Genomic DNA, 27988 nt, shown 5'->3' with positions numbered 1-27988 from the left:
AGTGTCCAGGGTTTTTAGCTGTACCTAACTGAAGGAATAGGGAAAAGTAAATATACTCTTCCTATAAGTGGTAGTCTGAGGTCAATTGATTTGTTACAAAGCTGCCAAGGCAATGCTCTGTGAAAGCCACCATTAAAAGAATGCAACAGTGGGCAACAGACTGGGAGAAAAATACTTGCAGAACACTTATGAGACATAAGACTTGTATCTAAGTAAGAAAACAACCCCATTTAAAAATAGGCAAAAGACGCTTCACCGAAGAGGATATACAGATGGCAATAAGCACAAGAAAACACACTGAACACGATTAGCCATAAGAGAAATGCAAAGTAAAATGACAATGTCAGAGCTGAGTGCAGAGACTGTCTCCAGATGCTGAGACAGGAGAATCACTTGAGCCCAGGATTTCGAGGCTGTAGTGTGCCATGCTTGTGCCTGTGAATAGCCACTACACTCCACCCTGGGCAATATGGTGAGACCCCGTCTCTTAAATCAAATACATGATACAATACCACTACCCACCTAATAGAATGGCTGAAATAAAATACATTGACAACACCAACTCCTGGTGAGGATGCAGAGCAACTGGAACTCTCATACATGACTGATAGGAATGCAAAATAGTACGGCCACTCTAGAAAGCAGTTTGGCATTTTCTTGTAAACTTTCAAACAGTTACCATATGACTCAGCAATAGCATTCATACACACTTTGCCTAGAGAAATGAAAAATTTCACATGAAAACATGCATGAGTGTTTAGAACAGTTCTGTTCATATTCACCAAAAACTGGAAATAACCAAATGTCTTTCAGTGGGTGAATAAGCAAACTGTGGTACATTTATACAATGGAATACTACTGAGCAATAAAAAACAGGTAAGATACACACAAGAAGTTGGGTGAATCTCAAAGGCATTATTCTGAGTAAAAGAAGCCAATATCCAAAGGTCACATACTATATGATTCCATTTATATGACATTCTCCAAAAGGTACAAATATCACAACAGCATACAGATCAATGGCTGCCAAGGGTTTGGAGTTGGGGGAGGGTGATAGAACTGCTCTGTATTTTGATTGTAGTGGTAGTTACAAAAACTTTGTTAAAATTTATAGAACTGCCGGGCGCAGTGGCTCACTCCTGTAATCACAACACTTTGAGATGCCGAGTCGGGAGGATCACGAGGTCAGGAGTTTGAGACCAGCCTGGCCAACGTAGCGAAACCCCGCCTCTACTAAAAATACAAAAAAATAGCCAGGCGCGGTGGCAGGCACCTGTGATCCCAGCAACTCGGGAGGCTGAGGCACGAGAATGGCATGAACCCAGGAGGCGGAGCTTGCAGTGAGCCGAGATCATGCCGCTGCACTCCAGCCTGGGTGACAGAGTGAGACTCCGTCTCAAAAAAAAAAAAAAAAAAAAAATTATACCATAAAAAGTATGTGATGCTGTATGTCATATTTTAGAATTTATTTACTGTTTTTATTTATATTGCTAAGAGTCATCCATATTGTCGCATGTTGCTGTGGTTCATTTATTTTAACTGTTGTTTTTCCATTGTGTGAATTTATCCATTTTTTCACCCATTCTCCCATTGATGAACATTTTATTGTTTTTGTTCATGTGAACAGTTTGCTCTGAATATTCTTGTTCATGCCGCCTATTGAAATTATGAATTTCTCTAAGTCATTTGAACCCAAGAGTGAAATTGTTGGGTCAACTTTTCTCCTAAAGTTAAATATTAATGTGTTCAACTTTAGGAGAAAATGCCAGGCCATTTTCAAATGTTAGACATAATATTTGATACTGTGAGAATGAGAATAAGAGTGTAAAAGTGGAAGCATGGAGATCAATCTTTGGGGTGCTCCCACTGCACTCCTCTGCTCTTTATCCAAGAGACTTTGCCAAATTCCCTCTTTTTTAGAAGCCTCCTCTCCTCCCACACCAGCCACAATCAGTTTTCCTCCTGCAGGTTCCCAAGCCACCTGTTTCATGCCCTACTTTAGGTAACTATCAGACTGTATTGAGATAATAATTCCTTCTAGCAGGTAGGAAGCTTCTAGAAGGCATAGGCCAAGATTCTTTGTATTCTCCATGCCCAGGACCTAGATGGGCACAATAAATATTTCAGTAAATGAACGTTCTTCCTCAAATCTATACCCCACTTTCCCAGTATCAGATAATGAACGAAATGTATTCTTTCTTTAATAATATAGAATATAATTGCTTGTTTCCATGGTAGTTGCTGATGCCAAAGCTCCTTGAAGGAAGGAACTACTCCCCTTTTTTATTATATCCAGCCTTTAATATAGTGCTTGGCAAATTGTGTGTGCTTGAAAAGTGTATTGAATATGTTTAATAAATTGAAACTTGCAGCATTTTAAGAGTGTTTATTCACAGCCTGGGCAACATAGTGAGACTCCATCTCTACAAAAACATTTTTTAAAGATTAGCCAGGTGTGGTGGCACGTATCCATAGTCCTAGCTACTTGGTACTGAGGCAGGAGGATTGCTTCAGCCGAGGAATTTGAGGTTACAGTGAGCCATGATCATGCCACTGCACTCCAGCCTAGGTGACAAAGTGAAACCCTGTCTCAAAAAAAAAAAAAAAAAAAGTGTTTATTCTGAATGTCGGTTACCATGGTCCAATGCTGGAGATAAAATGTAGAAGATTTAGCTACTTATAAATATGCCCTGATGACCGTAGAACATATCCATGCATGTGGCTTAAAAAACAAAAATAAAACAATTCTTGGATATCAAAGGGTGAGATTTCATTTATATTATATAAAGTTCAAAAGCAGTTGAAAATAATCTATAGTGATAGGGGTGTGAATAGTAAGTACCTTTAGGGAGCGACCTATAGAACACGTGGGAGCCTACTAGGATGCTATCAATCTTCTATATTTTGATCTGGGTAGGGGCTATATGTATAGATATTGCATATGTAAAAGTTTATTAGGCTGTACATAAATGATTTATGTGCTTTATATAGATTGTATCTCAATAAAAGTAAAAAGCACTATAATGGTGGATTCGTGGCATTATACATTTGTCATAACCCATAGAATGGACAACACCAAGAGTGAACCCTGGTGTAAATGATGGGCTTTCAGTGACTGATGCTATGTCAGTGTAACTTTATTGATTGTAGCAAGCACACCGCTTTGGTGCAGGATGTTGATAGTGAGGGAGGTTGTGCATGTATGGGGATGGGATATACACAACATCCTCAATTTTGCTGTGAACTTAAAATTTCTCTAAAAAATAAAGTTGACTAACTTTTTAAAAAGTGAAAATTAAAACAGGGCAGGCATGGTGGCTCATGTCTGTAATACCAGCAGTTTGGGAAGCTGAGGCAGGAGGATCACCTGAGCCCAGGAATCCGAGACCAGCCTGGGCAACATGACAAAACCCTGTCTCTACAAAATATATATGTATATATTAAAAATTGTCCAAGTTTGGTGGCATGCACCCATGGTCCCAGCTACTTAGGAAGCTGAAGCAGAAGGATCACTTGAGCCCAGGAGGTGGAGGCTGAAATGAGACATCCTTGTTTATGACACTGCACTCCAGCCTCAAAAAAAAAAAAGACAGAAAAGAAAACAAAAAGCCCACCTATACCAATTAGGCTTTGTTTTTCTTTTGGTGACAAACATGAACAAATGAATGAAATGGCTTAAGAAACAATGGATTAGTTGGACATGGTGATGCGCACCTCTAGTCCTAGATACTCAGGAGGCTACAGCAGGAGGATGGCTTGAGCCCAGGAATTTGAGCTTACAGTGAGCTATGTTGTGTTTGGATGACAGAGTGAGACCCTGTCTCTTAAAAAAAAAAAAGAATGTTTGTTGTTCACTAACTGAAAAGTTCTGGGGTAGTTTTGGCTTCAGGCATTACTGAATCTAGGGATTCAAACAGAGCCAGTCTTAGTATCTCCTCATCTCTGAGCTCCGCCATCTGTGATCGCTTCATACTCAGGTTCCATCTGTTGGTTCCCAGCAGCCCCAGGTTTACATCATCCACCCTGCTTACAGCCTCTGCAGAAAACAGCACCTGCCATCTCATGAACAGTCTTACCAAAATCTCTTTGCTCTGTTGCTATGGGCTCTATCTGGGTCACATGCCCATCCCTGAACTGTAGACGGGCATGTAATGCCCTGATTTGCCAGGTCTGAACCACATGTTACTCTGGAGAGAGAGGAAGTGATGTGGGTAAAGTCAGTTATTCCCAAAAAACATGGAGTGAGTGCGAAGGTGGGCTTGGTTTCCCTTAGGAAAATTGGGGTACTGCTGTCAGAGGAAGGTGAAAGAATGCTGCAGAGCAAAATCAAGTCGCTCACTGAAATACACCATGGAAATGTGTAATAAGAGTCACTCAAATGTTCATACCCTTCTATGGGGCTCAGAATACACTACCCCAAAATATGGCATCTTGGCATATTGAATATTTAAGCTAAAGGAGTTTGAGAAAATGACTGATGCAGGAAGATCTCTCTGACCTCCTCCCGCCCTTCTCCCTGAAGCAGGTCTTAGGAACCTCTTAGTACTTGTGAGAGGTGCTATCCCTAACATCCTTTTCTCCAAGATAGAGGGGCACCAAGAAGAATCTGAGCAAACAGGCCTTGCTAAGTTTCCCCCAGCTTATTAACCTTAGCTTATATCCACTTTGTCCTATCATATTTTTCCACAACTTTCCACTCTTCATCAGACCTCGCATGTGAGTGCTTAGGTTTAGCAGTTTATTTGGGTCTTTATTTCCTTATGATGGTTCCTATATCATGTAAAATTTACATTAAATGGATTTGAATGCTTTTCTTTTGTTAATCTGTCTTTTGTTACCAGGACTTCAGAACTTAGAAGGGTAGAAGGAAAAGATATTTTTCCTCTGCTGTAACTTTGATATAGGATTCCTATTTGTGGGAATAATCCAAAAGATGGAAAGAATTATATTTACAGGGATTTGAATTTCAATGCTATAAAAAACTTGAAGACAACCTAATTATCTTGCAATAGAAGAGTATTTACTATCCCAAGCATCTACTCAGTATGGAGTCATTTTAAATGAACGTTACAAATAATTGACATCAAGGAAAATGCTTATAATAAGTGGAAAAGCATATGCATGTGAATATAAAAACAAAATGGAAGAGGCTGGGCGCAGTGGCTCACACCTGTAATCCCAACACTTTGGGAAGCCGAGGCGGGTGGATCATGAGGTCAGGAGTTTGAGACCAGCCTGACCAACATGGTGAAACCCTGTCTCTACTAAAAATACAAGAATTAGGAAGGCGTGGTGGCATGTGCCTGTAATCCCAGCTACTCAGGAGGCTGAGGCAGAAGAATCGCTTGAACTGGGGAGGCAGAGGTTACAGTGAGCCGAGATCGTGCCACTGCACTCCAGCCTTGGCAACAGAGCGAGACTGTCTCAAAAAAAAAAAAAAAAAAAGGAAGAAAACATGTCCAAACATTAACATATTAGGGTAGTGGAGCTATGGATTATTCTTTTTTCTTTTCTCTATTTCCAAGTTTCCTTTTAGGTATTTATATTATTATAATGTCATAATATATTTTGTAAAACTCTATCTTATGAAGAATATTTCATTCTCCTGGATATAGAGTAGAGCCAAAATAAAGAAACTGTGACATCATTCAACTAATGATTCTGGCTAAGGATATAGAACTTCAGAGCTAGAAGAAACCTCAGAGATATTCCACTTTAACTGCCTCATCTTATATAAGAGAAGCCTGAGACCTAGAAAGGTGAAGCAATTTGTTCTAAGTCATGCAGGAACCAGGAAGCAGGTCTCCTAATTTTCAGGCTAATATTTCTTCCACTGACTGAGGCAGTCAATTAAGTTTTAAAATTTTGTGAGATTGCTTTCCTGAAAACGCATCCTCAAGTTCAAGTTGATATCCATTCTTTCATTACTAATTCAGATTAAACCAGCTATTATTGCTTTTGTTAGGAAAGTGATGTTTTACAAATAATATTTAAAACTAATATCATGGCCATTTAGGTCCTTCTCCTTCACATCCTTGCACATCTTTCTTTGTAAGCAATTTACTGAATAAATGCAGAGGAAGTCCAGATCTGGCTAAATTAACTGGACCAATGTAAAGTCTCTTCACTTTTCAGCTTCCTCATTTATTCAAAGAATGAGCACCAGGCCCCATTCCGTGCCAGGCCCTGGAGATATGAAGATGAATAAGGAACAAACTTTAGGCCAGGCAAGGTGGCTCACACCTGTAATCCCAACACTTTGGCTGACTGAGACAGGAGGATTGCTTGAGCTCAAGAGTTCCAAGACCAGCTTGGGCAACATAGTGAGACCCTGTCTCTACAAAAAAATCAAAAATCGAGGCTGGGTGCAGTGGCTCACACCTGTAATCCCAGCACTTTGAGAGGCCAAGGCGGGTGGATCACCTGAGGTCAGGAGTTTGAGACCAGCCTGGCCAACATGGTGAAACCCCATCTAATAATATAAAAAATTAGCTGGGCATGGGGCCACGTGCCTGTAGTCCCAGCTACTCGGGAGGCTGAGGCAGGAGAATCACTGGAACCTGGGAAGTGGAGGTTGCAATGAGCTGAGATCACGCCACTGCACTCCAGCCTGGGCAACAAAGCGAGACTCCATCTCAAAATATATATATATATATCAAAAATTATCTGGGCATGGTGGTACACACATGCAGTCCTAGCTACTCAGGAGGCTGAGGCAGGTGGATCACTTGAGCCTGGAAGGTCAAGGGTGCAGTGAGCTGTGATTGTACCACTGCACTCCAGCCTGGGTGCCAGAGCAAGACCCTGTCTCTAAAAAAGACTAAAAAGGCACAACCTTTATTCTTTTGGAGCTCATAGTTGAGTGGGGAAGATGGGATGGGATGATAGACATGCAGATAGCTGTATACATTATAGAAGAAAGTAATAACACAGGATGTTCCTAAAGGTACTGTGCTATGAGAGTAGGGAAAAAAAAAGGATTATTTCCATCACAGAAGGCTTCATAGCAGAGGTGGCATTTGGGCTAGACCTCATAAAGTGAACAGCATTTCACCAGGCAGAGTAGTGAGGAGAGAGTATCAAAGACAGCAAGGCAGAGAAAATAGGAAAAGCAAAGGCAGGCATGAAGACATAAAAAAATTACACATAGAATGGCAACCTCGAAAAGCAAGATGAGGGATGTTAGACTCTTAGTGGTCCTCAACTGGGAGTACTTGTCAGAATAACTTGCAGAGCTCTGTTAAATTTTGGAAGATTGTGACGTACATCCTTGAATAAAAACCTTAGATGGCTACTGAGATCTTGTCTATGCCCTAAAACTTTTTGGATCTGTGTTTACCATAGTACCACCAGACTTAGTAACACAAGTTATTACCATTTAATCCATATTGGAACCCAGGTGGCAAAAACACTGCCTGTACTCTGAATGGTGAATTGACACTGATGAATGGCTTGATCATTAGAAAACCAAAGGGAATTGCAAATGAAAATAGAAATAAAGACATAGTCTCACACACTGAGTTTTCCCCAGTTCATTTTTTGGAAAAAAAAGCCCTTTTTTAAAATGTTCACCCAAGTGCTAAGATGCCTCAGGTGAGGAGCTGATGATAATCAGTAATTATCCAAGGTGAAATTCAAGATATTTTATAAAGATGGAAATAATAACCCTGTCAGAAATGGAAATCAGCTATCATGGGGTAGGGGGATATAAATCCAAGCATAATATCCAACTTGTCTTCACCTCAGAGAGTTTCCAGCTGTTGATGGCGTTCTGCTGTGATTTGCCAGAGATAAAGTGCATTTTTAAAACTCTGCTCCAGCCAGCTAAATGGAAAGGCTTGGAGCCATACTCTCTTTCAAGAAGTGTTGAGCACTTGTGAAGTCTGCAGAGAAATGGTAGAAGGTGTCCACTTTCTTGTCAGTTCCAATTAAGATCTTTTCTTTGCAACCCCAGAGTTGAGCAGTATTTTCTAAGTGAGCTAATGGAAGATCAAGTCAGGTCTTTCTTGGGTTGAAAGGACACTTGTTGAGATGCTATGGGCTTTAAACTTACCACTGCAAGGCCAGTAGTTCAAATTCAAGCCTTGCGAAGGCAGAGGTAATAAAGGAACACACACTTATGGAAAGCCCAGGGAGTATATGTGTCAAGAAATAATTATGGGAAGGAAATGGTCCAAATAATGCTTGAATGAGTATTTGCATGCACACACACACACACACACATTCTGTGCTGAAACATACAAGGCAATCAGTGGTAATGGCGGTTATCTCACCAGATCATAATTAGATTGGAGAATCCTTGGGAGCAAAGACTGAGCCTTTTTGAGCTCTGAATCCCCTAGCAGTGTTGAAATAATGATTGGCATGTTGAATTTGAGAAGACAGTGGTATGGGCATGTGGCAATGTCTTCCCGCAGTCCCACTAGATTGCCTACAGTGCCTCAAACAGGCCTTGCACCTTCACACCCTGCCCTGTGGCTGTACCCCTCTGATTACTCCTCTGCCTAGAATGCCATCCCTTCTTGCACCTCTGTGCCTTTCAAAGTCTGTCAAAATCCTTTTTGCTCTTCATGATCCATCTCACTGTCTTTTGAAAATAATTCTCCAAGCACAAGGGAGAGCAGAGAATGTTCTTGGAAGTCACAGAAATCTAGATTTGAATCCCAATTCTACCTCTTTCAAGCTCTTAAACAAATTACCTCTTTGTGCCTCAGTTTCTTCCAGGTGAGTTATGGGGAAAATTTATTTATTTATTTATTTAAGAGATGGGGTTTTCCTGTATTGCCCCGGCTGGTCTCAAGTGCCTGAGCTCAAGCAATCCACCCACCTCAGCCTCCCAAAGGGCTGGGATTACAGATGTGAGTCACTGCACCTGGCCGGTTTTAGGGAAGATTTAATGTGATAAAATATGTAAACTACCTAGCTTAGTGACTGGCACAGGATAGATTATCAATGCATGATTGTTAGGCTTATTCATCTTCCTCTGTGAAACCTCAGTGCTTAGTAACTGTTAGTTTCCTCTGCCTATACATCCTTTAACATCTCTCTTAGGTTCCTTCACCTACTCCACCACCCCCTTATCAGCTATTGCCCTCTTCTCTGTTCCATAATGCCTTGTTTATGCCCCTTTTCTAGCACTATATGCTGACTTGTGCTGTAACTCATTGTGTTACTCTCCCCCATAACCTGAAAACACCTCAAGGCACTATTTCCAGCAACTAGCAGAGGGACTAGTTTAGGAGAGACATTCTGTAAATGGTTTTCTACTTGAAATATAACATATAATCCAGCTTTCCAGAAGATAAAGTGAGCATGTAACATGTCTTCTCCCGGCAAGTGCTGAATGGTCTAAGCAGCAAAGAGAAAATTTCCCTGCAATTAAGTGTTTCAGAGTTGATTGCTGTCCATCCAGCCCAAGTAAGCAGAGCCTCAATTTCCAGATGTTTTTGTTTTTCCCACTTCCAGCCTAGCCAGGCCAGAGAAGCATTCCCATAAGGGTAACCCAATATGTGTTTTTTGATGATCTGATTAGAGTGTGAAATACTTTATTTGGAGTAAATGCACAAGAGTGAGGTTTTTCTCTGTTTTTGCAAGGGACAGAAGGTGAGGGAGTGAGAAAAATCAAAGCCAGAGGAAAATCTATCATACCCCAAGAGATGAAGAGCACATAAAGCCAACACAACAGATATTGTCCTGGGTCAAATCTTCAAAGCCTGGGCCATAAATGACTATACACTCTTGAACTGACCATAGGAAAAGAAACAGAAGCAAAAGCAAAACAAAAGTTTCCTAGAAGCTGTTCTTTGCAGTGATATCTGTACCAGTAAAGAACCTAAAGCAACTTAAACATCAATCCAACTGAACAAACATTTTCTGAACTACTAAATGCAGGGTACTGGAGTTATGGATATGTTGGTGAAGCTGGACTTCTAACCTTAGTCCATTGTTCTATTTGATTACCTTCTTTTTTGTTTTCTTTTTCTTTCTTCCTTCCTTTCCTTTCCTTTTCTCTCTTTCTTTCCTTTTCTCTCCTTTCTTCCTTTCTTTCTTCCTTCCTTCCTTCCTTCCTTCCCTCCTTCCTTCCCCTCCCTCCCTCCCTCCCTCCCTTCCTTCCTTCCTCTCCCTCCCTCCCTCCCTCCCTTCCTTCCTTACTTACTTCTTTCCTGTTCTTTCTTTCTTTCTTGACAGGGTCTTGCTCTGTCACCCAGTCTAGAGTGCAGTGGCACCATCTCAGCTCACTGCAACCTTCACCTCCTAGGCCAAGCAATCCTCCCACCTTAGCCTCCCCAGTAACAGGATTACAGGTGCACACCACCACGCCTGGCTAATTTTTGTATTTTTTGTAGAGGTAGGATTTCATCATGTTGCCCAGGCTGGTCTCAAACTTCTGTACTCAAGCGATCCACCCACCTCAACCTCCCAAAGTGTTGGGATTACAGGTGTGGGCCACCACATCCAGGCTTCAATTACTTGTGAAATCAGTGTTCACCTAAGAAAACAGAACTACTATGAATTAATGCATAAGGAATTTATTATAGGAATTCAAACTAATACAGTTGTGGGTGCAGCTGGGGAAGTGCCACTCTGAACTTGGAGGGAGGCAGGGATCGATGGAGTCACTGAATAAGTCAATCCTAGCAGCCAAGCACACTCAGAGGTTGTAAAGGGGCTGCAGTGGAGGAGCTGATGGAGACGTCTACAGAAGGCTGTGAGTCCACTGCAACTGTCTGGTGCTAGGTTTGGAGCTACTATTGGTCAACAGGGTCAGCAGTCAGGAAGAGCTGGATACGGAGTGGAGGAGAGTGAACCTGCTGGTGCCTCCTCGTCTGTTGCTGTAACAAACCCCCATGATCTTCAGAGAGCGATGGCTGCCGATTCACTTTTGCCTCCAGATCTCAAGCAACTATCACTCTTTTTTTTTTTTTTTTTTTTTTTTTTTTAGACGGAGTCTTGCTCTGTTGCCCAGGCTGGAGTGCAACGGCGTGATCTTGGCTCACTGCAACCTCTGCCTCCCGGGTTCAAGCAATTCTTCCGCCTCAGCCTCCGAAGTAGCTGGGATTACAGGCACGTGTCATCACGCCTGGCTAATTTTTGTATTTTTACTAGAGACTGGGTTTCACCATGTTGGTCAGGCTGGTCTTGAACTCCTGACCTTGTGATCCCGCCCACCTCGGCCTCCTAAAGTGCTGGGATTACAGGCATGAGCCACCATGCCTGGCTGCAACTGTCACACTTAACCGACTTTAACCTAGAACCTACAGTTGCAGTTTAACCAAGCTGACACACATAAATTTTCTCCATAACCGTAAAGTGATTTCTGTCTTCTCCCAGTTTCCTACAGTGGAAAAAAATTGGACTTATAAGTCTAACAGTGCTGGGCTCTAATTCTGGGCCTGCACCTCTGTAGCTGTCTGACCTCAGGGAATGTCTGACCATTTCTGTGCCTTAATGAATCTGGAGCCCTTCCTCTGTGCTATCATAGTCCCCATGTGCTGCTTTCTGTTGTGTATATATTTCATTTTATTCTCATTATCTATTTATGTGTCCATTTCCTCCATTAGACCTTAAGCTCAAGCACATGGGTCATATCTGATTCCTCTCTATATTTATGATGCCTAACAATGTCTGGCACAGAGTAGATGCCCAGTAGATGTTTGCTGAGAAAATTAGTCCTTGAAACAGAGAAGCTCATCAGACTATCAAGCTGGTAGTAGAACCCAGTACTAACATATTAAGGCAGTGAGACCCATCTCTGTGTCTGTCACACTCTCAGCACCCTGCAAAATCAGGCCCCAGACACCCTCACCTCATCCTCAGCTTATATCTTAAACCATTCACCACATTTCACTTTCGAACCTGTTTTAATTATCCTGATTCCTGAATCCTGAGCTTGACCTCTGTTTATGACCTGCTATCACCTCTTAGACCTTCAAGTGTTCAGGCTTCTGGCCATCTTATTTGAATTTTCATTTTTCCCATCTGATTAAATACTTTCTCTTTCTTGGCATATTTCTCAGCCCATACCCTAGGTTCTCAGGTCAGAGACTATGAAAGTCCCTGCCCTCAGGGAGTACTCAAACTGGTGAACAACAGACAAGGCGACCAGCAATTCCAGGATGGTGTGGTAAGAGATCTGGTTGAAATAAGTTTAGGGTACTATGGAAGCATAGAAAGAATGAAGAGCACCTAAACTTAGAAAGAGAGGGGTAGTTGTCAAAAGGAAGTGTGGATTGATCTGAGTAATGAGAAACTGCATAGGGGATTCCCAGGCAGAGAAAGGGAGAATATGCATTGTAGACAGAGACCAGCAATGCAGAGGTATGAACACAGTAGAGATCTGGGTGTGGGCACCGCAGATGGGTTGGTGTGGTGAGAAGAGTGTGAACGTGCAGTTGAGAAGTGGAGGGAAATGAACAAATGTCAGGCGGTGGATGGCTTGAGCTCCAAGCTAATGAACTTAGACCTGACACTGTAGGACAGAGGTGGTAAATTGTCAGGATTTGGCCCAGAGATGTGCTTTGTTCGCCCCACATAATTTTCTTACATTTGCTTTGCCAGTGTTTTAAAACTGGGAGGTTTTACATAAAATTCTGGGTTTCCAGCTTCTGTGGAAAAATCAGGTGATCTGGCCACACTAGGCTGTCATTCGTTGCTTGTCCTTCTTAAGTGCCATATGTGTTTTGTCACTCGCTAGTCTCCACCGCACCTCTTTGTCCTCATACCCCTGCACTCTTGTTTCTCTTTAGGGGGAGAAACATTTCTCACTACCAGTATCTCCGTGAAAAGTAAAGAGTTGAAGGTTAGAGCCGGGCATTTCAGAAAATGGAGAACAGCATGTTTCTTTGTGGAAATAAAGAAACAAAGTATATCCATTAAAACACTGCAACTTTCTCTTAAACCAGTTCTCTTCACTTGTTTATGTTACCTACAGGATTTGCTATATAAAGAATAATGACTTCACCGGGTCACCTTACTTTCATAAAAGCTTGTGATGCTCACAGACCGTCAAGCAGTAATGTGCTGGGTGTTCTAGTCTTAAAGAAGGTGTAAGAGACATGTACGTGTCTGGCCAGAGATTGTCAAAGAGAGGCAAACACTGACTCTCAGAGCCTCAAATAAGTGATGAATCAAGTAGAAAGAAATTGGGAGGACACAAAAAAGAGCTTGTTGGGGGCCACAGGCAGCTAATGCAGCCAGTGACAGCATAGAGGAAATGCAGCATAACCTCCAACTTCAGGATCTAGGGCCTAAAGGCCAGAGCCACTCCCTGTAATCATGCAGAACTGGCCCAGCTTCTCAGTAAGAGGGTTGCTGGGTCCTTCAGACTCGCCCCTGCTTCCCCCTGCCCCACCCTCACATCCTGGGACTGCACCGCACTTCCACTGATCTGAACCCTCCTGCCCTCTCAGAGTCTCGAACTGCTGCTTCTGAGCTCCATGTAGCTGGTGAAAGGAGGCTGCCTTGGGCTCTGTGGGGGCCTCCTGTCTTCACTGATGATTCTCTGCAGCTCAGCTCCTCTCCCCAAGTAACTGATCCCAGTCCTCTGGTTCTGTCAGCGCCTCTGCTGTGTACATTATGACATGTGTGAGCTCCCAGCTAGGTGGGAACCCTGAGTGAGGTGTGAGCTTCCTCCCAAGCCATTGAAGTTGGCTTTCTGCAGTAAGCCAGACACTTGGGCGCTGCTGGTCTTAGAAACAGTGCTTTCACTACATGGTCAGGGAGAAGGGATCCCCTAAGTCTTCAAATTGATCTTTCTGCTCCTCCATCTTTTCCCACCTCAATTCTGCTTGTACCTGTGGAATTACTATACATTAAAACATAACGCTAAATATGTCACGTTTCTGATCAAAAGCCTTGAGCAGCTCCTCATTTCCTACCAAATTCAAACCAAATTATCTGCCCTGGCATGTTGGACCTGTCCCAGGCTGACCCCAAAATACTATTTTCTAGGCTTATCTCCCACTATAAATAACAAATGCTGCCAGGCACGGTGGCTCATGCCTGTAATCCCAGTATTTTGGGAGGTCGAGGCGGGTGGACCACCTGAGGTCAGGAGTTCAAGACCAGCCTGGTCAACATGGTGAAATCCCATCTCTACTAAAAATACAAAAATCAGCTGGGTGCGGTGGCGCGGGCCTGTAATCCCAGCTACTCGGGAGGCTGAGGCAGGAGAATCACTTGAACCCAAGAGGTGGAAGTTGCAGTGAGCCGAGATTGCGCCACTGCATTCCAACCTGGGCAACAGAGTGAGGCTCCGTCTAAACAAACAACAACAACAACAAAATGCTCCAGCCAAAATTTCATTTGGCCTTCTCTGCAAGCAAGAAGTTTCTTGCCTTGGTTCCTTTCCTCCTTCACACCCATTTCCAGCTGTCCAAAGCCTACCCATTCTACACACTTCATCTTGAGCCACCTCTCAAAACTCCTAATGCTTCTAGTCACATGTCACTCTTGCTTGAGGTAGCTGCCATACATTGTTCTCCTTGTTTAACCCTAGGTATAGTCTATTTCTTTTTTTAATTATGGCCACACACCTTAACCTTTTTGCAAGGCTGAGCTTAGACAAAAGGGGTTATGTATTTGCCTGTGTCACCATTGCTTGGACAGGGCCTGGTGAATGCAAGATGCTCAGAAATATTTCCTTGAATTGTGTTCATTCTTCCTGCCATATTTTTTGGTGGATTCAAAAAAAAAAATCTACCTTCCTGGTACCTCTCATGTAATCCTCAACTCTTCACAAAGGAACGGCTCTTAACTGTCATTTTGTCCAGTCTTGCATTTGATGATAGACATCTCTTCCTGACATCCCTGCCAAGGAAGGATGCCAAGTAATTTCCCACTAGAGCAGATGGAAAAGTAGTAAGACCCATCCAGGTGAGACTAAATACCTGGGCAAGAGAGAAAGTTCACACACAAAGGCATCAGAGTTAGTCTAATTGTGTCTCACTGGGGGCCAGGCTGTCCCTTTTTTTTTTTTTTTTTTGAGACAAAGACTGGCTCTGTCACCCAGGCTGGAGTGCAATGGCACCATCTCGGTTCACTGCAACCTCTGCCTCCTGGATTCAAGCGATCCTCTTGCCTCAGCCTTCCAAGTAGCTGGGATTACAGGCGCCCGCCACCATGCCTGGCTAACTTTTGTGTTTTTAGTAGAGACAGAGTTTCGCCATGTTTACCAGGCTGGTCTTGAACTCCTGGCCTCAAGTGATCCACCCACCTTGGCCTCCCGAAGTGCTGGGATTACAGGCATGAGCCACCGTGCCTAGCCCAGGCTATCCTTTTTGCCAGATGTTCTCAAGCCACAGTAGTAAGAAAGGCCCAGTCCACTGGTAACAGGGAACCAAGATCAAGCCAACTCAGGTGTCCTTTGCAATCATCCTCCCCTGTATTGTGTAGCTAGCCTACCTCATCCCCATGGGGAGTGAGGGGACGGGAGGAGACATCATATTTTGAGTACCATACACCATAGATTCAAGTTTCTTGGAATTTCATCCCATAAATTAGGAGGCAATAAAACATGAAGGAAAGAGCATGGCCTTTGGAGCCTGCCAGAACAGGTTGAATTTTCATTGTTTTGCTTAGTATGATGTGGTTAAGAACTCTGGAATTAAGCAGAACCGGGTTCAAATGCTATTATGCCATTTCTTATCTCTATGACTTTGGGAAAATTACCCACCTTCTCTGGGCCTTCATTTTCTAATATGTAAAATAGGGATAATAACACTATCCTCATGGATTTTTGGTGAAAATTAAATGAGAAAATACATGTGTGTCAGCTAGGATGTCTTTAGCTCCAAGTAACAAACCAAAACTCGAAATGGCTGAAACATGGCAGAATACACAAGGAAAATGTATCATCTCATATAACAGGAAGTCTAGAAGTAAGGAAGTTTCAGGATTGGTTAATTCATCAAAAACTCTTCTTTTCATCTTAATGCTTTTCCAACCTTGGTATATAGACTTTCCTAGGCTGGCTCCCCTCATGGTCATAAGATGGGTGCCACAGTTCCCAACATTATATGCAGATACTACAATATACAAAGCAGAAAAGGGTCATCTCTTTCTTTTTTGTCTTTCTAAAAATAAGAAAACCTTTCCCAGAAACATCTCACTGATACTCTCCCCCACATCTTTGGCCAGAGCTGGGTAACAAGCCTGTCTTTAATCCAGTTGCTGACAAAGGGGGAATGGGATCACTATGATTGGCTTGGCCAGTTATACTGGAGATAGAGCCTCTTTTCCTGCCGGATGGATTGCTGGGTAAAATTAGAATTCTGTTAGCAGAGAAGGGGCAGGATGGCTACTGGGTAGGCAAGCAACATGGTCTGTTACAGCATGGATTCTGGCACATGGTAAGCATTTAAGCATTTAACTCTTGTTATTAACTCTTACTAGCTGTATGAACTTATTCAAGTCACAAATCTCATAGATCCCCAATTTCCTAATCTGAAAATAGGAATAGGATTATCAGCTTTGTTGGATAGTTATAAAGTTAAACAAGATGACACGTGTGAAGTCTTTGGAGCTTAGTAAATGATAGCTACTTATAGTTGTATATAATTATGGCTAGAGTACTTGGGCAGCAGGCCGACATCTCCAGCAAAGATTCCTGGAGTTGGCACCAGCCTGAAAAGCTCAAAAGCATGAGCACTAGAAACTGTTCATACTCAATTTTCTATAATTGTGATTCTGTGTGTTAATTTGCCAGACCTTAATCCGGTTGCCCATGCCCAGTAATTCTCCCTTCATGTAAGGAGATCCAGTAAGAAAATGATTTCTGCTAGGTGGTCCCCTGCCCTTGCCCCTAGAGGGCACTAAAGGCAATCCTGCCTCTCACTGGATTTGATGGCCCAACACCAACGTCAACCGATCCAAGATCCCTCTTCTTGGGCTTTGAGTCCTCAACTCAGGATGGGAGCTTGATTCTCCACAGCACCCTGGGCTATAGCTGTGTCAGACCCTGATTCCCATCCCAGCTCTGCCACTTATGAGCAGTGTGACCTTAGGCAAAGCACTTAATCTCTGTTTGTTTGTTTGACAGAGTCTTGCTCTGTTGCCCAGGCTGGAGTGCAGTGGCCCAATCTCGGTGCACTGCAACCTCCACCTCCCAGGTTCAAGTGATTCTCCCACCTCGGCTTCCTGGGTAGCTGGGATTACAAGCCTGCACCACAATGCCCAGCTAATTTTTTTATTTTTAGTAGAGACTGGGTTTCGCCATGTTGGCCAGGCTGCTCTTGAACTCCTGACCCCAAGTGATTCTCCCACCTCGGCCTCCTAAAGTGCTAGGATTACAGGGGTGAGCCACCATACCCTGCTGCTTTACCTCTTTTTGAATATCATCTGCCAGACCTGTAAAATAGGGCTCAGCCTCATATTTTGCTACCTTTCCCTCAAACTCAGGCCTCTGGTCACTTGGAATAACCTGATGTTCCTGAACAGACCACAATATCTTCCCCTCCAAGCCTTTATAGGTTACTTTCCCTTCCAGAATCAATGCCAACCCCATTTCATCCTCACCAATCAGGATGGGGTTCAGGAAAGCATTTCTTCTTTCTACACCTCCTGTCCACAGCTCAAATGATCCTAAAGCACCTTGGACTTACTTCTTTTGTTCTTTTAACAGTTTATCAGTATTGTTTCTAAATTTTTTAATTGATACATAATAGATGTATATATTTTGGGGGTACATGTGATAATTTAATACATTCATATAATTTGTAAAGATTGAATCAGTATAATTGGGATATCTGTCACATTAAATATTTGTCTTTCCTTTATGCTACAAATATTCAAATTATTTTCTTCCGTTTTGAAATACATAATATATATAATACATTATTGTAATGTATTACATATTTATCTAACACTAGGTTTTATTTCTTCCATCAAACTGCGTATTTGTACCCATTAATCAGGCTCTCTTCATCTCCCTTCCCTCCTACTCTTCCTGTCCTCTGGTAACCACCAATCTGCTCTCTATCTTCATGAGATCCAGTTTTTAAGCTCCCACATATGATATTTGTCTTTCTGTGCTTGGCTTATTTCACTTAACATAATGACCTCCAGTTCTTTACATTTTGCTGCAAATGACAGGATTTGATTCTTTTTTATGGCTGAATAATATTCCATTGTGTATATGTACCACACATTCTTTATCCATTCATCTGTTAATGGACACTTAAATAGATTCTGTATTTTGACTGCTGTGAATAGTGTTGCAATAAACATGGGAATGCAGGTATCTCTTTGATATATTGGTTTCTTTTCTTTTGGATAAATACCCAGTCCTGGAATTGCTGGATCATATGGTGGTTCTATTTTTAGTTTTTTGAGGAAACTCCATAAAGTTTTTCATAGTGGCTGTACTAATTTACATTTTCACTAACAGTGTATAAGGGTTACCCTTTGTCCACATTCTTTCCAGCATCCATTATTCTCTTTTTGATAAAGACCTTTTTTTTTTTGAGACAGAGTCTCACTCTGTCACCCATGCTGGAGTGCAGTGGCACAATCATGGTTCACTGAAGCCTCGACTTCCCAGGCTCAAGCAATCCTCCTATCTCAGAGTCCTGAGTAGCTGGGACTATAGGCATCCGCCACCGTGCCCTGCTAAGTTTTTGTGTGTATTTTGTAGAGACGGAGTTTCACCATGTTGCCCATGCTGGTCTCAAACTTCTGAGCTCAAGTGATCCACCTGCCTTGGCTTCCCAAAGTTCTCGGACTATAGGCAGGAGCCACCACACCCAGCCTGTAAAAGCCATTTAACTGGGATACCTTGCACGTATTGCTATAATTGCATTGCTGTCCCAGGATGGGAACTTTTACTTGTCTTTCTTAACCACTAAGTTGTGAGACCACAAATTAAGAGGAAGGTCCCTGGACTTACTAATTGCTTTATCCTCAGAAAAATATACAGTGTTGAAATGTCATCACTGCAAAGAAGTGTTGTCAGTGAAGGGGAGCTCCAGTTCCAGTGAAGTTCTATGGGTGTTGCCTGGAGCCCCAGTAGCATCATGGAATCATTCACCTCCCTCCGCTCTCATCCCTGGAATCCCAACTACAACAAATAGCAAGATGATTTCCTTCCTTGGGAGCCTATCCTAGAAAGTGGAGCATTTCAATAAACAAATAATAAGTGTGTAACAAATGGAAGAGGGAAATGTGGGACCCCAAGAGGAGGATTGGAATGAGACTTGGCAAGAGGCTGTGAATACATCCAAAGCTGATAGATTTATTATTGAGAAGTTTGTTTTTCCTCATGGATCTTCCCTGCCTCCAGTATAATAGCACGCAGGGCGGGACATAAAGCCAAAGTGATTTGGAGGAAGCAGGACACCTAAATTCATTTGACTTGGAAAGAGCTTTAAATTTTTATACTCTGTCTTCAAACACAGAGTTTCCCAATGGTCTTAGGGGGATGCGTGTGCATTTATGCACATGTGCATCCTAGATTTTTGTTTCTTTCTCACAACATGCACACACATACATGCACACGCACTTTGATAGGCAGAGATCGATTTTTTAAAAAAGATCACATTCCCATGCTTCTCCAATAAATTAGATAGAAAAGAGGCCCTTAAACTTCTTTTTTTATTTTTTCTGGAGCGCAGGAGGATTTAGGCATTCCAGATTCTCATATTTCTCCAAGGTGAACCAAATGTTTCCATTCCATATTTCAGGATCCCATTTCTTCCCATTTAACGCTCCAACTTTCCTGTAAGAAACCTGGGGCACCTGTGATTTCTACAAACATCGTAATTCTGCACCCACAGGATTAAAATTTGGGTCTGACTTTCAATTCTCTTACTCCCATAGCTATAATAGGTTATATATTAATATAATTAACATATTAATATATAAATATAGTTTTGTATATTAGTTATAAATACATATATATTTTAAAGCTACAATGGAAGCTCTCTGGTTTTCTGAACATGCCTGAGAGTTTAGAATCCTGAGCTTGAATTTTTTTTTTAATAAGAACTTCAGCACCGTCAGAAGCAAATAATCCATCTTAAAATCCTTGGTCACAATTCTCGCCTTAGTAGCGCATTTCAGCAGCCATTTGGTCTTCCAAAGACTTGCCTTTGAAGGCATTTCATCCCAGTTATTCACAAGGTGCTAGTTTAAGTAACTTTTGCTATTGCATGCCATGGACTACGGTGGACAGTTTTGGGAGATGCAGTTCGCCGACCTCCAAATGTCCTTGTATACTCTTGTTTGTCCCAAACTGCAAGGACTAACCATTTTCTGACCCTGAATCATTTATATAATTAGTCACAAAAGCAGTTAGGTAGGTAGGGGTAGGTCAAGGTGACCACAACGTCCAGCAATTCACTCTCCAGGGGAAAGAGACTGGCTTGTTAACTGCTTGCTATAAAAGGTTCTGCCCTTAGCCCAGGGTTCCTCGGTGACATCACAGGCCCAAGGCACACATAGCTGCCATCTGGGCCATTGTATTGACTCATGGGATTTGAGGGCAAGGAAACTTGCTCTACCGTGCTCTTGGCCCTTTTGTTTTCTATGCTGTCTTTTTCTGATCCACTGGGTCTTGCCTACTTTCAGCACCCATAGAGTTGTGGCAAGTCAATTTGGAGTCCTGTTACTCGTTGCCATCTTCCATGAGGTTGGAATTCTTCCCTGACACAGTATCCCATTTTCCACTGGCAATGAAGTCATCGTTGAATTCAAGCCCACTCAGGTCATATTACAATCCCAGATTTGTATCATGGAGGGTCAGTTTCCCGTGACCGCTTTCATGGCAAGTATTATATCAGCAGTGTCCTGTCAGGAAAACACATCATTCTAGATCTGTGCTGTCCAACACGGTAGCCATTAACCACATGTGGCTATTAATATTTAAGTATTAAAATTAAACAAAATTATATATTATTCATTATACATCTTGAACAGGGTTCTGGGGCCCCTGGCTATATGCCAGGTACTGTCTTTTTAGTAGCTGAATCTGATGGATCCTGAGAAGTTCCAGGGAATTCTAAAAGGCAGGGAGAGGGGGTGGACGGCATGGCTGGTACAGTGGCAACAGCTTGAGGGTGGCTACTATTTACTAGCCAGTATAGAAATATTTCAACACTTTAATAACCAATACAGTCGAACGTACCTAATGCAGTGCAGTCCTGTTGGCCGGTGTTATGACTATGTAAATGTTATTCATAGTTAAGCCATGTAGGGGTCTGTGAGTATATTTCCATTCTTGTTAAGATTTCAGTTTCTCCTATGTTAATAATTGCCTTTTTGTTTTCTTTCACTTAGTTTCTGTATCTCTATCACTAAGTCTTCTCTCAAACTCTTTGAAAGAACAGTATGATGACCAAATCTGTCAGGTCCAGCTATATCCCAGGCACTGTGATGGCTTAACTATGGCTATCCATCAGATCTAGCTACTAAAAAGACAGTACCTGACATATAGCCAGGGACCCCAGAACCCTGTTCAAGAGGCCAGCATTTGTTCAGATCAGTCAGTTTCTGTGCCAGTCAGCAGCCTCCAGTCCCTCCTGGGCACTGCCTTTGGCTCCCCCAAAAGGCTGACATGAACCTTGCTTGCTATACCTACCTGGCCCAGGGAGCCCTGCATGAGAACCATCCCGAGACTGTTCTGGTGCCACCTGGCTGCCAGCCAATAGCCAGCCAGCCCCACCTCCCACATATCAGCCCCTGTCCCTGAGTGCTCCACCTGCCCCCAGGAGGCTCAAACCTCACCAGGAGAGATAGCAGCCTCAGAAGAGATGTTGGTATCTCAGAGGATAAATATTTTTTAATGGCTTCTCTGGTCATGATGTGTAAATACTGCAAAATGATTAACCAAAAATTGTTAAATAATTGTAGATACAATTATATTAGAGAACAGAGGAGAGAAGCGCTATTAGAGAAATCTTCCATTGTTCAAAGTCAGTAGATAATATCTAAACCTTGGTGTTTCAGGAATACCCTTAAAATAAAAAAAAAAAAGACTAGGTCTGTAATAAAACTAATAAACAAAATTTTAAAAAATTTAGAAAAGATAATGCCTAAACTTAAAATCAAGAAACTGCAGTATAGGTATCTTATTTGGCAAATGGAAGTAAATACCAAAAGAAATAGCTGAAAGTGGCAAGTTGTCTCTGAGGAGTAAGGCTTGGGTAGTGGGGATTAGGGCAGGAATCTACTGTTTCTTATAATAAGCCTTGGAGACTATTTTGGCTTTTGAACCACGTACATATTACTCTTTTTGTGTGTGTGTGGGGGGGGGGACCATTGCAGGAATCCTGATGAGAGGTGATAGCTCTAGCAATGACCATGAGGCAAAGATAAGTGGATCTAAGAATATTTAGGACATGAGTTGGGAAAACCTGGTGAGATTGCCTGGTGCGAAGAGAAGAGAGAATCACAAAAACTGGGGCCTGTAGCTGAGGTTAGGGGATGGCTGACTCTTGGTGAACACTTGGATGCCAAGGGTTCCTCCAGGTACCACTTATAACAAAAGTGATAACTTTTGTTATAAGTGATAACTTATAACTCTGCTTGGGGGGATTGGAACTGGTTCACAGAGAGAGGGGTGTTTGAAGTGGGTCTTGAAGAGAGTATAGAAGTTCCCAGTTCCACAAAGGTTGAGCTCTAAGGTGAGAGGGTATCTTAAAGGAAGAATATTCTTGGGCAAGGGTGGTGAAGACTAACAGGAAGTACAAAGGCACAAAAGTATGGGAGCATCGTTTTGGGGACAAACAATGAATTATCCCATAGAGTGAGAAGTTCAGGAGCCATGTTAAGAAAAGGCAATGGTAGAAATAAAGCAGAGACAGAAGTTTGTGACCAGAGCCCAGCGGCCTCCAATGTAGCCCAAGTGGTCCCCTCCCTCAAATTGGTGGCAGCATAACAGGCACAAATCCGAAAAGCAATTTGGAAATACACATCAGAAACCTTGAAAATGTTTCTATCCTCTATCTCAGTGATCCTACTCCTGGGGATTGTTTCCGAGAAAATACAATTTTTAAAGCATAGGGTGAACAGCACACACTGGTATTTTTTTTTTTTTTTTGCATCATTATTGGAAACAGTGAAAAACTGGACAAAAACAAAAGTTTCATCAGAGGAAAATACTTAAGTAAAAGATAGCAAATTCACCCAGTGAATAATAAATATGCAGACTGGTATGCCTGTCATAATTTAGGTAGTCTCACCCAGGGGGCCTTCTGGGCCCAGGAGAGGGGAGGTGGCCAAATGTGGGCAAGAGAGGAAAAAGCAGAGTGGATTCTAGGTCGGCCCCTCAAGGGTTGGGAAGGAGAGCTGCTCTTTATTGAGCATTCCCCTTTTGGTATGTCACTTAATTCTCACTGTGATCCCATTAGTATCATAAGATGGTACTAATGCCATCCCCATCTTATAGATGAGGACCTGTGGCTCAAAGAGATGGAATGATCTGCCCAGGGCCATCTAGCTTCGAAGTAGAGGAGCTGAGATTCCAACCCAAATCAACATGATGGCAGAGCAGTCAATGCTTTTCCTCTGCCACATGATGCCAGTTGTCAATGGCGACCATGTTATCTGCGGAAAGTCCCTTTACATGACCCCTGGCATATTTCTTCAGTCTTGGGAGAACAATGCCAAGCCAGTGTGGACACGAGGGGCTGGCAATAAGTAGCCTTATATGATACAAGGCTAAGCAATAAAAACAGAATACGTAGTTGTATCAGTAATAAAAGCGGCCAAAAAATTATGCTCATGGACAACAGCAGGAAAGGGCAAGGAGAAATGGAAACAGATAATGTGTGAGTGGGTGCTCTCTTTCCTCTTTCTCTTCTTGAAGTTTCCGTTCCTAACACTGTATTATTTGCACAATAAAAAACAATTCACAGTGAAAGATAGAAAGACTGAGAAAATACGAGTCCCTGGGGTGGCCCACGGCAATGCCTTGAGTCCAGCTGCAGCTCTAGGCTTTCCAAAGCCATTCTGACAGCAGCACTCATAAAGAAGAAGCTAGCTTCTTTTGGATGAAGGGGGGAAGGAAAAAAATGTAGCCTGTGACCCATGCCAAGAGGCTTAAGTTCCTTGCCATCATGCTCCAGGGTTGGTGTCATTGCCACATCTGATCAAGCTCTTACCCTGGCTGGGGAGGTATGGCTGTGACCTGGCACTTCCCAGCTCAAGAATTTTTGCATCTAATGGTATTGTTGATCCCTGTTCGTTTGTTTTTGCCTCAGCTGGCTGGGGCTTGGGTTTGGCTTTGCTGGAGGAAGAGCCAGTGTGGGATTCTCTCTGACTGAGGGACAGAGGGCTAGGTGACCTCAGCCAGCAAAGAGAACAGTGAAACAGCAACATTTATGCCTGGGTTTCAGAGCTGGGGTGCAGTGATTTTTCTTTGATTCATGCTCACACCCCATACCTCACTTGATTTTATTCTATCCTTTAGATCGCCATTCCTTTCCAGATTTCATACATTTGCCTATGCTGGTCTCTCTGTCTGGAACGCCCTGCCTCGTTCTTCCTGACAGAGCTAAGCCCTGCCCATCTTTCAGTACCACTTCGTTGATGAACCTTTTTCCAGTCTCCTTTTGGGGAATGAATCACTCCATCCTCTGGCTCCCAAAACACTTGATTTGTATCTTTCCTATGGCAATTGCATTTGTCTGCAGTACATTATAGTTATTTATGCCCAGCTCTGTTTCTCCTACTAAACGGTGAGCTTCTCAAGGTGGCCAAGAAACGTGTCTTATCCAACTCTGATCCCTCACACAATGTCTGGCATGTGGTAGGTGCTCAATCAATGTATGGAATGACATTAATTTACAACGGTTGAGTTCTTCCTCTTTCTCTGCATGGGCTCTCTGGGAAAGCTGTTGAGATTATAGGCAGATGACCAATTGGTTTTTATGTCCATTTGAAAGAGGCAGGAAGAGGAAGAGAGTTAAAGCTATCTGTGGATCCACATTCCAGAGATTTCAGCCAGTGCTCCTTAGGGAGATGAAAACTGGAATAATAACTAACACGTGCAGAGGCTCTTACTTACACTTTCACACCCATTAACTCAGTTGAGTCACAGAAGGGCTCATGGAAGTAGGCTGGCTGGGCAGTATATGGCCTGTTCCAATGTTACAGCTGGGGAAACCAAGGCTCAGAAAAATGAAGTGATTTGCAAGATTACATCAACTCAAAGTAGGGTTGGGACTCAAACACAGATCTGTTGACTCCAAATTCCATGCTCTTGGAATTGCTGAGGTGACAAGGGCACAAGCAACCCTTCCCCTTGACAAAGGTTTGCAGAAGGAAGAAAGGAAGCCTATGGTTAACTCTTGATGAAGTATATTTGCACCAGGCCCCAGTTGTTACCCTCATACATATTTACCTCTCATCTAGGGCAGAGACCATGCTTTCTCCATCATTTCTCTCTCCAAAGTTCAGGTCTTTCGCAAGCCTCACACTTTTGCTGGGTCTTGATTTTCAGGTCTAAAATGAGGAGGCTGAGCTAGAAGTTTAAATTTGGTCACATTCACACTGGCACCCAACACAGAGCCTGGCCCACAGTTTCCATCACCCTCTCCATGGATGACTACCAGCTCCAACACTAGAGGCCTCCAGGACTCCAGCTGACATGATGCAGTGTGTACCCTGCACGTTGCAGCCTCTGTGGAAACTGAGCCTCCTCCAGACAGCAGGGCTGCTCCGCTCACGCGGATCAAGTCCAGAGCCTCATTAGTCATGTCAGACGACATAGTTAACACTTGGGGCCAGTACAGCCAGTTCATCAAAAGCTCCTATGTGCCTGGCTCCATCACCGCAGCTGAGGAACTACTGTATGCGGAGCAGGCAGTACATCAGAGGAGCAGCGCCGGAGTGCTTCCAAATTGGTTTTGATTAATTGCATAGACATGTCTTTAATTGGTGCCAGTGTAGCAGCCAGAGAACTTATGGGAAAGCAGGATGTTATGCTTTCATTCCCTGAAGTCCCATAAAGCAATGAAAGATGAGGAACAGAATCACTGCTCGTTGAAAATTCATCGACCGTGCAGACCTAGAAAACACAAATAAGTATCTGAATTGAAACCTAACCTCATTTTCCCAACTCATTGGAAGCCATGCATGTTCCCCTCTGCCCTGCCTGCCTGCTGAGATGTGCAGCTGAGCAAAAGGTGTGATTTCTAAGAAACAAGTGCTTTAGCACAGAGACAGCATCCTCAGCTCTCTCCAGGCCCTCCTGGAATCGACGCCTGGAGGTATTTGGGAAGGTGCCTCCCCTCAGAAATGCCTCTCTCCAGCCCATCACCATTCTATGAACTGTTATCAGAGACTGATTCACTTTGGGTGAAGCATTCATTCACACATTCATTCTTTCTTTTCTACCTCTTGGAGATTTAAGACATATGTATTGACTGTGTACTAAATACAAAGCACTGTTCTGGTGTCATAAGGAATATAGTAGAATGAAGTAAAAAAAAAAAAAAAAAAAGACCCTTTTCCCAGGAAAATGATTATATAGCAGAAAAGAGAGGATGGATGAACTAATGCATCATGAGTCACATCACATAGAAGAGGAACCATTGGGATTTGACATCAAGAAGACTTGGGTTCAAATCTTAGTTCTGTTTCTTCTTACTGAGCCACCTCAGATAATCACTTTAATTCTTTAAGTTTCTCCCTCTTTGGGAGGCTGGAGTGCAGTGGTGTAATCACAGCTTACTGCAGCCTCTATTTCCTGGGCTCAAGTGATCCTCCCATCTCAGCCTCCCGAGTAGCTCGGGCTACAGGTATGCACTACCACACCCAGTTTTTCTTATTTTTTCATAGAGATAGGGTCTTACTCTGTTGCCCAGGCTGGTCTTGAACTCCTGGGTTCAAGTGATTCTCCTGCCTTAGCCTCCCAAAGTGCTGGGATTACAGGCATGAGCCACTGAGTCTGGCCTGAGTTTTAATTATAGAATAAAATAGTGATACTTACTGGACATGTTGACTGTGAGACTTATAAGAATGAGCAGGGTGGAAAGTACCCAGCACAGGGCCTGGCACTGATCAATAAATTGTTTCCGATTCCAAATAAGCATCACTAGTGAGGCTCTGATAGGGTGCTGGGTGACAGTTCAGTATTCCAGGAACAAACCATTACTGATCACAGACTCTGTGCCAGGTTCTATCCTGAACATTAGGGATTTAGATAGGAAGCTCAGTCCTGCCCTTGAATGAGACTGAGGTCCACTAGGGAGTCACAGTGATTTAATGTGGTAAGAATGGCAAAGTGCCACAGGTGTGTTCACAGAAGTCTACTTAGGGGCAGTGAGGAGGAAAGGAGATAGTGGTCACTTCTACCTGAGAAATCAGGATAGATTTGCCTAAAGAGGCAATGCTTGAACTACATCCTGACACATAAGAATATTGTCATTTACAGATAAAGAAGAAAGCATTTTCCATGCACAAGGCCACAGTTTCCTTCCTTTTGTTCCTAGAGCAAACAGGAGTTACCCCCATAGGATCTTGGAACTAGCTGTTCTCTTTGTATAGAAAGTTCTTCCCCTAAATTTTCCAAAGCTGGCTCCTTCTTGACATTTATAACCCAATATTTTATTTTTTCATTTGTTTATTGTATATCTCTCCTACTAGAACGACAGATCCGTGAGAGCCTGAGATCCTGGCTGTATTTTCCTCCACTCTGTTACAACATCTAGAACTTTACCTGGCATATAATAGACATTCAGTATACATTCATTGCATAAATAAATAAATAAACAACAGGAGGCACAGGAGGGCATACTGCAATTCAGGACCTATTCTAAGCACAGTGCCTGGCACACAGGGGACACTGAATTTTCTTTCGTAAAATTAAATAATGGGAAATGCCTGAAGCATAGGCCAGAGGAACTGAAGTGGAAGGTAATAGAAGAGGTGGCCTCTGAGCTGCACCCGGGAAGAATGACAATGTGATAGAGATGCTAGGAAGGGGACTGGGAGGATTAAGTCACAGAACTTTTAAGTCCCTTCCAATCTTGAGCTTCTAAGAATTTCTCCC

At 42.8% G+C, this 27988-nt stretch overlaps 1 protein-coding gene across 1 annotated transcript in view; it reads right to left on the bottom strand.

Moving 5' to 3' along the window:
* Positions 1–22243: 22243 nt before the first annotated feature.
* GVQW3 (GVQW motif containing 3) overlaps positions 22244–27988 on the bottom strand; it is a 33363-nt gene continuing 27618 nt past the window's right edge. The window contains exon 2 of the mRNA XM_054439843.2: positions 22244–26002. Within this exon, the coding sequence (XP_054295818.1) occupies positions 25763–26002 (240 nt within the window). The 3' untranslated portion in view covers positions 22244–25762. The remainder of the gene's footprint in view (positions 26003–27988) is intronic.

This window comes from Pongo pygmaeus, chromosome 9 (genome assembly GCF_028885625.2).
Source record: "Pongo pygmaeus isolate AG05252 chromosome 9, NHGRI_mPonPyg2-v2.0_pri, whole genome shotgun sequence".
Lineage (NCBI taxonomy): Eukaryota > Metazoa > Chordata > Mammalia > Primates > Hominidae > Pongo > Pongo pygmaeus.
The sequence above is the reverse complement of the archived record's forward strand: the minus strand, read 5'-3'. Positions and strand labels throughout refer to the sequence as shown.